Genomic DNA, 12803 nt, shown 5'->3' with positions numbered 1-12803 from the left:
GCGGCACCGGTTCGATCTCCGGCTGCTCCCTGGCCACCGGAGGAGGGTCCCACATGGCGTGCAGACCTCTCCTGCCGCCCGCTGCTCCCCTCAGCAGTGTACTTCGGTCCTTCTGCCTGCTCTGCTCCCCGCTCTGGCTCTGGTGAATTCTCTCACCTTCCTGTGCTTCTGACTGTACCCAGTGCATGTATAAACAAAAACAACAAACAAACAAACAAACAAATAAATAAATAACATGCCTCTATAAAAAAAAAAAGTACTTAAAAAAAAAAAAGAATACTGGGCCTCCCCGGTGGCGCAGCGGTTGAGCGCTGGGTTGTGAAGCTGCCCGCAGCCTCTGCAACGCCGGTTCGATTCCCGGCTGCTCCCCGGCCACCAGAGGAGGGTCCCACATGGTGCGCAGACCTCTCCTGCCGCCCGCTGCTCCCCTCAGCAGTGTACTTCGGTCCTTCTGCCTGTTCTGCTCCCCACTCTGGCTCTGGTGAATTCTCTCACCCTCCCGCGCTTCTGACTGTACCCAGTGCATGTATAAACGAAACAAACGAACAAACAAACAAACAAATAAATAAATAAATGCCTCTATAAAAAAAAAAAAAGTTAAAAAAAAAAAGAATACTGTACTTACAATATTGGTAGATCTTTTTTCTGCTGTGTTATCAATTTATAATGGTTTGCTATATTATGGAACAAACATGAGATATTAACATGTTCTAGAATATAAGCTGCTTTAGGGGAGGAGCCCTGTATGATTTTTGTGATCCCTATTGTTCTGTACCTAGAAGGTAACCAGTACCTGTTTAATAAATTATTAAATGTTGTGAATAACAGCATATCTAAACTGCTCACAGACACTGCTTGTGTTTCCTTGAGCTCCTCCCACCAATTCTATCTGCTCAGATAACTTGCTTTTCTCTACCCTCTCCACCCAGCTTTGGAATTGTTTTCCTTTCTAAAGTTTCTTTATTACTGACTTTACTCTTTAACCAGCTTTTCATTGCTGTTTCCTTAGTCACTTTGCATTGCTGTTGATGCTGTTGATCACTACTGCTTCCTTTTATTTTTTCATCTTTATCTTGTTTACTATTAGTTTTCACCCTGATTTTTTTTGTATTGTGAAATACACAACTCTTTCTTAGGTATACAAGCCTGTCAGATGAATTTAGTCTTTCTTCTGCCCTGGAAGTTACTTACATTGTGTATACATAAGTGTATGAAAGTGTAAGTTTTAGTTATATTCACTTGATAGCTTAGGAGTTGCTTATTCCACCATTGAAGAGGTATTGTGGTGATTGTGATGGAGGATGTAGTAGGGACTAGTCTCTCTTTTGGTTCCTTAGCTCTCTTGAATGGAATTTAATAAGCTGAGTTCTAATTACCTGGTTTTTTTGGGGGGGTGTAAATATATAAAAGAGTTTTGTAGCAAATTACCCCACAAAATTGTGTGCATTATAGCATTTTTTATGTTCACTACTATTGAATTTGTTATTCATTTTCTTAAAATTTTAGGGAGATCAAAACCAAAAGGATTTTGAGTGGTTTAGTTGAAGAATAAAATTGATTCCATTGTTTCCTAAACTTTTATATCTGTTTGCCATTACATACAGTGTTTTTTCTTTTTGGAATGCCACCTTTTTTCTATTTCATGGTATTCCTCAGCACCACCTTTTCATAGTAAAAATAGCAAAAGGTAGTACAGAGAGGTCCTATGTGCCCTCCACCTAGTTGTTCTAATTGTAAAACCACATATATTAATAACTACAGTATAATAGTGAAACAGGAAATTGACATGGCACAATTCACAGAACTTACTCAAATGTGACCAGTTTTATAACTACTTATTTGTGTTTGTATATATAGTTTTGTGCATGTACAATTTTATCCTTCATGTAACTGCAACCCCAGTTAAGATAAAAAACCTTTCCATTACAAAGATCCTTCATTATTCTTTTATATTCATTATTCTTTTTATTCATTATTCATTTATTCATTCATTTATTTTTCATTCATTTATTTATTTTTTACTATTTTAATAATAATTATATATTATTTTATTATAATAAATTATATATTATTTTATTATATATATTTTATTATAGTATATATTATATTATATATTATTTTATTATATTATTATTTATTCATTTATTATTCATTTATTCATTATTTCATTACTCTAATTATATTTATTATTCTTTTATATTATATTCTTTTATATTCTTTTATATTCAGAGTCACTCCTCCCTCTGTTTTATTAATATTTACTGGTTATTCATTGTATTATGACAAGTGATTAGCTGAAAAAAGATTGCCATTATGTTTTAGGGGGATGTCTCTATTTTACCTTTTCCCATATTATGTTACAGCGATTTATAATAATCCTAATGCTACTTAAAGTTTCAGCTTATTTTGTGTATTGTAGGATCATAGACTTTCAAAGTCATATAATCTAACATCTCTTCTCCATATAACACCCCCAAAATAAAAACAAAAATTCCATATGAAGCAACTCTTGACATTTATTAATCTTATTAGTATATAAATGTCTCCAATAACCTGGACTACTTTTTTTTTATTATCTGGTAATTTTTGGTGTTAGATTACATATGTGTTAACTTTTACTAGATTGTAGTCACAAAAAAATAACCCAAAATATCAGTGACGTACAATAATGAAATTTTATTAATTGGTCACATTATAGGTTCTCTAGCAATTCACTTTGGTTATCTTTTTTTTTTTTTTTTTTAATTTCAGGATCTAGACTAAGGGAACAGCCCTTTTTGTGAAATACTGTTTTCTCGGCAGAGAGAAAAGAGAGTGGAAAGCCCCAGTAACTCTTAAAGCTTCTACTTAGGATTGGAACTTTCTCTTATTTCATTGGCCAATGTAAGTCATATGCCAAGCCCACTCTAGGATACGACAGAGACTCTATAAGTTACATAGCAACAGGCAGAGATGTTAATACTCTTATAGGGAAGAGGATAAATGATTAGATACAGTGTATCTCCCAGATTTTAGGATGGTTACACTACACTATACTTTTGTGATAACTTTTCTTAGTAAAGTTTATTATACTTTATATGAATTTTTTTTTTTTTTTGGTCTTTGCGGCCTTAGTTAGATATCGATTAAAGCCAAAATCACGGTATCTTAAGCAAGAGAGTTTATTTTCCTCAAGTTACTGTCCAAATAGGGTAAGTAGTCTAGGCGTAATATGGCAGCTTGTTGAGAGTGTCAGGATCCTAGTCCCTTTTGCTCCTTTTGCTACTTTATTCTCAGCTCTATTTTCTAGCTCTGAGTCTGGGCAGTTGCTTTCTACATTCTAGCCAGATGGAAGAAATACTGGGAGGTAGAAGCATTCTTCTTCCTTGTACACAGGGGAGTTGAACACATTTCTTTTCACATTCTGCTGAGAACTGGGATTGCACAGTAGACTGGGAAATGAGGTTGCACCTAACTGTTCCCATGTCCAGGTAAAGCTTAGTGCTACTGTTACTAAAGAAAGGAAGAAGAATAGTAGGAAACAAGTCTTTATTTTAATTAACTGTAAGTGTAATCCATGAAAATAGATATTAGCATTTAAAGATAAGGAGATAGAATTTTCAAAGAAATAAGTTGCTCAAGATCATATATCTAAAAAGTTGTAAGGTGAACTTAGAGTCTAGAGTTATCTGACACTAAAGCCTGTGCAGTTCTTACAAAACTGTTGGTTTCCTAATACCTTATTTATCAGCTCTTAACATTCTTCAGAGTCATAATAAATAGCTGTTGCCTCTTTCTGCATAAATGCAGAAGAAATTTTTACATTTATGAATATTTAATTTAGTGGCAACTGCTAAAGTTTGTGATGTAGCTAATGAATAAATCATTGCTTTTAAATTATAATACCATTAGAATCTTAAAAGAGCAGATTTTGATATTGACAGCTTCAGTTTAAAAGTTTTCCTTTAGAGATTGTGTTGCTAAAAATTCATATGCTCTTTTCCATACTGATTTCAAATTTTTCAATTTTTATACCTTCCCCAAATTGAAAATAACTAGGGCATACTTAGTATAAAAAAGTTTTCACAAAATAGAGTCGTATAAAGAAGGATGTAAAATCATTTGTAATCCCATTATCTAGAAATAATCATATTACCGTTTTAGTTATGCCTTTCAAATATTTTTCTATGCATTTATGTGTTATATATTTATAGATTTTCTTTCTGTTTGTTTTAACATGATTATATTTCAGTAAAAAAATTATTATATTTCAGTAAAAATGAACAATTTTACCGAGAAACACCAAAAACACTCTTGGGTCAGCTTGTTAGATGAGTGAGTGAATTGGAAATTTGGATGTTTTTTTCCATTCTCATTTAACTGTATCGTATTAGTGTAGGAATCAGTACAGTGTGTACTTTAGAACCCTTTAGTGAGCTAATGCCTTCTCAGATGTGTTTATGTAATAACCAGTGAGTCTTAATGTGATGATTAATGAGGTACAGTTTAGAGCCCAGGATTTCTTACTATGTAATTTTTTTTCCTGGGTGCTAAATGTTCAGTTGAATTACCTTTAAAAATTAGCTCTTCATTAGTGAGGGATCTTCATTTGCTTTCTCAAAGTATTTATATACGTGACTATATAATTTTTCATTCAAGTTGGGACTTTTTAAGAATGAAAGGGACACTATACATATTTTATTTTATTTTTTTTAAGTTTTTTTTTTAATAGAGGCATGTTTTATTTATTTATTTGTTTGTTTTGTTTATACATGCACTGGGGGTGAGAGAATTCACCAGAGCCAGAGCGGGGAGCAGAGCAGGCAGAAGGACCGAAGTACACTGCTGAGGGGAGCAGCGGGCGGCAGGAGAGGTCTGCTCGCCATGTGGGACCCTCCTCCGGTGGCCGGGGAGCAGCCGGGGATCGAACTGGCGCCACAGAGGCTGCGGGCAGCTTCGCAACCCAGCGCTCAACCGCTGCGCCACCTGGGAGGCCCTATACATATTTTAAATTAAGTTTTTGGGAGTATGTTTTTGTTGCCAAAATGATTTTCTTATACATTTATAGATAAATAAAATGAATAAAAATTCTATTCAAAGTTTATTTAAAACGTTTTGTTCTGGACCTCCCTGGTGGCGCAAGGGGTTAAGATGTAGCACTATGAAGCTACCTGTAGGCACTGTAGCACAAGTTCGATCCCCAGCCAGGGAGGTGACCCACATGGTACATCAGACCTCTCCTGAACTCATCCGCTGCTCCCCTCAGCAATGTGTTTCAGCCAGTCTGCCTGTTATGTTCCCCACTCTGCCTCTGGTGAATCCTTTCACCTCCCACACCTCTGGCCTGTACCCTAGTTCTTGTATGAATAAATAAATCTTTAAAAAAATTTTTTGATTTACATTACCAAAAAATTGTAGATGATCAGAATATGAAAAAACACAAGCAGAATCATTAGTCTTGGTAATAAAAATTATGTTTTATGTCTCGGATAATGTTTCTCCAATACTTTTCTGAATGAGGTAATTACACTCTGATATAGTTTAAGTAGTTTTAATTTTAATTTTAATTTTTTAATTTAATTTTATATTCCCCATACAATTACAACCCCCTTAATTTGACCCCTATTCCTCCTTCCCCCCCTGCCCTCGACCCCACAGAGTGTCTCTGGTTCATAGTTGTTTGCTGATTTTGATATTTTCTTTCTTATAGTTATTCTTTTTCCTGGTCCCTTAATTTAAGTTTTCTAGATTCCTGCTATGAGTGAGACCATCCGGTATTTTTCTTTTTCTTTCTGGCATATTTCGCTGAGCATGATCCCTTCTAGCTCCATCCACGTTGCTGCAAATTGCATGTGTTTATCTTTTTTGAATGCTGAGTAATATTCCATGGGGTATATGTACCATGGGGTATATGTATCTTTTTTTTTTTTTATAAAGTTTTATTTATTTATACAAGCACTGGGTACAGTCAGAAGAATGGGGAGGGTGAGAGAATTCACCAGAGCCAGAGCAGGGAGCAGAGCAGGCAGAAGGACCGAAGCACACTGCAGAGGGGAGCAGAGGGCAGCAGGAGAGGTCTGCGCGCCATGTGGGACCCTCCTCCGGTGGCCGGGGAGCAGCCAGGGATTGAACCGGCGCCACAGAGGCCGCGGGCAGCTTCACAACCCAGCGCTCAACCGCTGCACCACCAGGGAGGCCCTGTACCACATCTTCTTGATCCAGTCATCTATTTTTGGGCATTTGGGTTGTTTCCAAAGCTTAGCTATTGTAAATAGTGCTGCTATAAACATAGGGGTGCAGGTGTTCTTTGGAATTGATGTTTCTGTGTCCTTTGGGTAAATACCTAGGAGTGGAATTGCTGGATCATATGGAAGCTCTATGTTTAGTAGGTCCAGAAATCTCCACACAGCTCTCCATAGTGGTTGGACCCGTTTGCACTCCCACCAGCAGTGCAGGAGAGTTCCTTTTTCTCCACAACCTTGCCAGCACTTGTTGTTGCAAGTTTTTTTAATATGTGCCATTCTCACTGGTGTAAGATGGTTTCTCATGGTAGTTTTGATTTGCATTTCCTGATTACAAGTGATGTTGAACATTTTTTCATATGCCTGTTGGCCATTTGCATTTCCTCTTCAGAGAAGTTTCTTTTTAGCTCTTCTGCCCATTTTTCAACTGCATTATTTTCTTTGTTTTTGTTGAGTCTCATCAGCTCTTTGTAGACTTTTGTGATCAGTCCTTTATCATTAGTGTTGTGTGCAAAAATGTTGTGCTAGTCGGTGGGGTTTCTCTTTGTTTTGGTTACTGTCTCTTTTGCTGTGCAGAAGCTTTTTAATTTGATATAGTCCCAGCTGTTTATCTTTGCCTTCACTATCACTGCTTTGGGTGATGTGTCTGTTAAGATGTCTTTGATGTGCATATCATGTAGTGTTTCACCTGTATTTCCTTCTATGTATTTTATGGTTTCAGGTCTTATGTTTAGTTCTTTAATCCATTTTGAGTTGGTTTTTGTGCATGGTGTGAGGTAGTAGTCAAGCTTCATTCTTTTGCATGTAGCGACCAGTTTTCCTAGCACCATTTATTGAACAAACTTTCTTTGCTCCAATGCATATTCTTTGCTCCTTTATCAAAGATTAGTTGACCATATATCTGTGGGTTTATTTCTGGATTTTCTGTTTGATTCCATTGGTCTGTGTGTCTGTTCTTGTTCCAATACCATGCAGTTTTGATGATTATGGCTTTGTAGTATAGTAGTTTTAATTTTTAAATAGAATTATTTGCAGTATTTTTTTTCAGGGTCACATTATATGGTTTGTGGTTGTTAATTCCTGCAATTGATTCTTCTCTGTAACCGTAGTATATTTCATTGCTAATATACTCTTTTTTTTTTTTTAAAGATTTATTTATACAAGCTCTGGTTATAGTCAGAAGCGTGGGAGGGTGAGAGAATTCACCAGAGCCAGAGTGGGGAACAGAACAGGCAGACTGATGATACACTGCTGAGGGGAGCAGCGGGCAACAGGAGGGGTCTGCGCGCCATGTGGGACTCTCGCCCGGCGACCAGGGATTGAACCAGCACTGCAGAGGCTGCGGGCAGCCTCGCGACCCAGCGCCCAATCGCTGCGCCACTGGGGAAGCCTGCTAATATACTCGTTGTATATGTTGTCATATACCTGAATCAGCTCAATAAAAAGTTTGCTAAGTGGAGAATATTCTAATTTTTTTCTGATTGAAGACAATAAATTCATCAGTCATCTTATTTTCATAAGCAGTATCTTTTTGCCTCTGCTAAAGGTAGTCTCTTTGACTAATTTTTTATAAGACAAATCTTGTAATGTAAGTTGTTCCTATTTGTGATTATTTTACGTGTTCTGTTAAATTTAGATGCTGTAAAATTATACACTCTCTATAGTTTCATTTCATTTCAGAACAGACTATAAATTTATCCAGTTAAAAATAGGAAAACTTGATGGAACTCCTACAATTCATTTGAAGTATAATTATAGAATTTCAGAGTTAAATATTGTGTACTATTTGAGCACTTTTCTTCCCTTGCTTTTCAGGGGTATTTTCAGTGTCTTGGGAAATTTTGTTTATAGTAATATTTGCTAAAACTTAAGAAAGCAGCTGATTTTTTTGACCTTTATTCACTGAAGGTTTCTAACTGATAGTGGGTAATATGCAGCTGATTTTTAGAGGCCATGTTTTCAAAGATTTCATAATAAGACACTTAGGTTGGGTTTATAAAGTGTAATTTTCAAAGATTACAACCTTTAAAATCTGTTGACAGGTTTCAAATAGAGCACATATTGCCAAGTTGAAGTCTATTTTTAAAATTCAATCCATTTTTATCATTAAAATTTCAACTGGATATATGAAAACGTTTGTAAATTCTGACAAGTGTATCAACAATGATGTCAGTAGAGCGCCATGAATATATAGAAATAACCTCAGTTTTTGCAAATTATCTGTGCTTTAGAGAAAAGAAAATTTAGTCTTTAATTTTGTGTTGAATGTATAATTTCTTCTTTTTAACACATTGCTTCCAGAAGGGCTATTGGAAAACAAAGCATGTTTACTAAATAGCAAAATAAATAAACAGTTAAATACTTATATAAGTGACAAAACCACAAAACCACCTCAAGAGTTTTCAGACTATTGACACCACACACATATTCATTGCTTCTAACCTGTAATTTCCCATTTACTTAGTTGACTGGTAACCTGGTACATTTTACAGGTCAATGTACTCCCAGCAGATGCACCAGTGTCAAATACTTCTACTGTCTCACAAGGAGATACAAGAGTTAACTGTCCGTTGTTCTTGCTTCTGCAGATACTTTTTAGTGAGTCTTCTGCATGCTTTCTTTGAAAAGGTGGTGTTGGTTATATGGTATCTGTAAAGAATTAGGAAAAGAAAGATGGAATTATCGCTAGTCCTTGTTCAGATTTCATCAACTTTTCAAATTGTTAAAGCGCTTATCATACTATTAGCTGATAACCTTTGCCAGAAGCTGGATGTATGCAGTAGAGGTGTACAAAGTCCATCTTGGTATATTTTAATGTCTTTTAATGTAGTAGTTTGTTGTAATGATTCATCTAAGAAAATGATAAATCTGAGACAAATGGTTACTGGATGGGACATTGTGTATAACAATAGATTATAAATTAAGCAAACCAGGGCATAGGGAAGCGGCTTGTAGAAAAAGCTCGGTGCTTGGAGTCGGGTAGACCTAAGTTTAAGTGCTGACTCTACCACTTAAAAGCTTGAATAAGTTATCTGGGATGGCTTACTCTCCAGAGAAACAGAGCCAGTAGGACACATACACACTCTCTGTCTCTCATAAACTCTGATTGATTGATTTTAAGGACTTGGCTCAGGCAATTGTGGAGGTTGCAAGTCCTAAATCTGCAGGGTTAGCTTACCAGACTGGAAACTGAGTCTGGGTGGGGAATTCCTTCTTCAGTCTTTTCTCTCGAGGTCTTCAAATTGACTGAATGAGGCTTATCCACATACATGGAGAGTAATGTGCTTTATTCAAAGTCTACCCACTTAAATGTCAGTGAATCTAAAAAAATATCTTGCTAGTACATCTAAATTGGTGTTTGGTCAACAGTTGGGTACCATAGCCTAGCCAAATTGTCACGTAAAATTAATCTTCACACTTGGTCTCCTCATTTGCAAACTGGGATGATAATATGTCATTACAAATATTAAATGTGGTAGTATTTGTGAAGTACTTAGCATAATGTGTTTTCAAAGTTGGCACAAAATGAATGTTGGTTTCTTAATACAGTTTAATACTCAGTATAGATGCAACTTTGATGCTTGATGATTTTTTTCTCTTTATATTTGTATTTCCTTTTTAAAAAAATTTTATTTATTTATTCATTTATACAAGAACTGGGGTACAGGCCAGAGGTGTGGGGGCAGGGTTGTGTGTGTGTGTGAGAGGATTCACCAAAGACAGAGTGGGGAACAGAACAGGCAGATTGACTGAAATACACTGCTGAAGGGAGCAGCGGGTGAGTCAGGGGAGATCTGCTGGGCCATGTGGGGAGCTTCCTGGCTGGGGATTGAACTCATGCTGCAGTGGCTGTGGACAGCTTCATAGCTGCTTTCTTCATTGCATGCTTTCTTTGAAACAGCTTCATAGGCTGTGTCTTAACCCTTTGTGCCACCAGGGAGGCCCCTATATTTGTATTTCTGACTAAGCCTTTCTATCCCCTTATCTGCTTAATAAGTCTTGTCAAATTGTTTCTTTTATTTTTTTAAAGATTTATTTTTATTTATACAAGAACTGGGGTATAGGTCAGAGGCGTGGGAGGGTGAGAGAATTCACCAGAGACAGAGCAGAGAGCAGAACAGACAGACGGACTAAAGACACTGCTGAGGGGAGCAGTGGGTGAGGCAGGAGAGGTCTGCCACGCCATGTGAGTTTCTCCCTAGCTGGCCAGGAATCAAACCCGCGCTGCAGAGGCTGCGGACAGCTTCACAGCACTGCGCTCAACCTGCTGTGCCACCGGGGAGGACTCAAATTGTTTCTCATAAATTTTTCTTCAAATCATACCCTTCTTTTTCTTGCCATTGTCAATGTTCAGGTCCTCTGCAGGGCCATTGAAATTATTTTCTAAGATTTCCCTTACATGCCTCTTCACATATGATCACCTAGAACTAATACTGAGTTAATAACTTTTGAGCCACCCCCCTCCCTTTTCATTCTCATTTTCTTTTGCCATGGCAGATGAAGCCCTTTATCTTCTACAGAATTTCATCATTTTATCTCTAAGCTCTGACACCATCCGGAACTTCTTATTAAGCATTTCAAATATAATTGAACTTTCTGCTGATAGCATCCCTTTGTACATTTACCTCTGTGTATTATCCTCTTTTCCCTTCTCTGCTGTAGTTCAAATTCCTGTACTGATGTCACCCCCGAAAACATTCCTGGTTTGAGAGCATTTTTCAAACACTCTTGTACAAACCTGAGCCTTCAAACTTTGATACTTCCCAGCTACACTTCAGAAGAAATATTAAATCTGTTCACCAGGTAGCCAAGAAACTCTTTGAACTGTGATATGAATTGAATGGCAGTGACTGCCTGCATTGGTAACAGAATGATATCAGCATGACTGATGATATGAGAACCATCTTTTTGTGCACCAGTGTGTATATTCATTTGGTTATTTTATTGAAGTTTTTTTTTTTTTTTTCTAACTGTGTGTATACCTTAGGCACTTAGGGGATGAATGCTTAAGGCTTTGGGACTTTCAACTATCTTTAACCAAAGCATTTTGTCCCTAATTTATTATTTGTTATGTGTTGGATCTGGGTAAGATTTTCCCTAAGAAGAGTGCTGATGTCAAAATTAATTTTTAAATTCTTGTTTTATTTCTAGTCTACCTGAATGTTAGTAACCATGTAGCAGCTTTTATTTACTCTCCCTCCCCCCAAAAGAAAGAAAAACCAGTTTTTTAAATCAAGTATATTTTAACAATATTGTTTATCTTTGTTTCTCAAATACCTGTTAAATGAATGCAAGTATATCAACTGAATAGTTACTGAATAACATTTAATTTCTATTTGTTTTAGTTATCAAGTGGAAATCCTGTATATGAAAAATACTATAGACAGGTAATGTTTTTGTTTGTCTTCCTAGATTGAACATAAAGTGACATTCAAGTCTTTATTGTATGCATGCAGATTATAGCCAGCTGGATGCATTTGACATGTCTTGTTTTCAATTTCTTATGCTTTAACCTCCTGCTTTGAGTACTTAATGCTTCTAACAAGCTCTAAGAAAAATTAGAGATCGCTAAGTCCATAGCACCTATTTGTCTTAAGTTATCTCAAAAGTCCAGACAACATTAGATATATTTATCCAGTTATAAATATCCAAATTAAGTTGTTAAACAAGTATAAATGGCTTTTATGTTGTTTTTAAGACTTATTAAAGTTCATTTTACCCTTATACAAATATAGAATGAACATGTGTCATGGATTTCATTCAACTTCATTACTGTGAGAACCAGCAAGATTGTAAAAATGAGACTATGCACTACAGAGATTTATATTCTCTATCAGACAAAATTAATTCTATTGTTTTGGACAAGAATCATTTTCATTACAGTTTTCTATAATTTATCCTCTGTCCTTACAAAATGTATAACAGCCTAGTCAACAGAAAGTTAGTCAAGGACAGTCAGACACCAGAGATCAGCTAAATCTTCTAAGGGTGTAGACAGTCTGATTTCCCATTTCCACACATTGGATCATTTCCCATAACAATCTCCTTACTTGTGCTCATGATCACAGGAAAAACCATGCCAATATATTTGGCTGTCTATATAGTTGCACTAAATATTAATGAGCCTTTGTAAGCCTCCTTAAGTTTGACTTGCAATTCTAGATCCATGCACTCACTATTTAAGAACTTCTAAGGCCCAAGAATTAATTTTTGCCCTGAGTATTATTTTAAAGAATTTCATATTGTACATTGTATAGCTTCTGATATTTTTTCTATTTTGAGACTAAAATCTAAACCTTAGAAATTCTTTCACTGTCAGCACATGAAAATTTGAGTGGATTTATTTCATCTGAGGTTTCCCATGTCTGCTGAGGTCCCTAACCTGCTGATAAGTGACCTGTTTTACTAACTGTGAGACTGGGATCTTAGGAACTAAGTTGCAGGCCATTTTTCTTGGGAGGACATTGGATTCCACATAAAGTCAGTGCTCCTTAATAGCAACTTGTTCTATCTGAATAAAAAAGAATCATTTTTAAATATAACTTTGTTATGCACAATTGATTTATTTAATTATATCACAAT

General features: G+C 36.1%; 1 protein-coding gene across 4 annotated transcripts in view; it reads left to right on the top strand.

Annotated features, from left to right (window-relative positions):
- Nucleotides 1-12803, top strand: part of EPS15 (epidermal growth factor receptor pathway substrate 15) — a 123498-nt gene that overhangs the window by 19115 nt on the left and 91580 nt on the right. For all 4 annotated transcript variants that reach the window (XM_037500322.2, XM_054691504.1, XM_037500320.2 and 1 more), the window contains exon 2: nt 11567-11608. In XM_037500322.2, coding sequence (XP_037356219.1) covers nt 11567-11608 — 42 coding nt within the window. The remainder of the gene's footprint in view (nt 1-11566; nt 11609-12803) is intronic.

Source organism: Talpa occidentalis, unplaced genomic scaffold (genome assembly GCF_014898055.3).
Source record: "Talpa occidentalis isolate TD23 unplaced genomic scaffold, MPIMG_talOcc4v2.1 talOcc4.9, whole genome shotgun sequence".
NCBI classification, from domain to species: Eukaryota; Metazoa; Chordata; class Mammalia; order Eulipotyphla; family Talpidae; genus Talpa; species Talpa occidentalis.
Note: the sequence above shows the minus strand (reverse complement) of the source record. Positions and strands in the feature narration are given on the sequence as shown.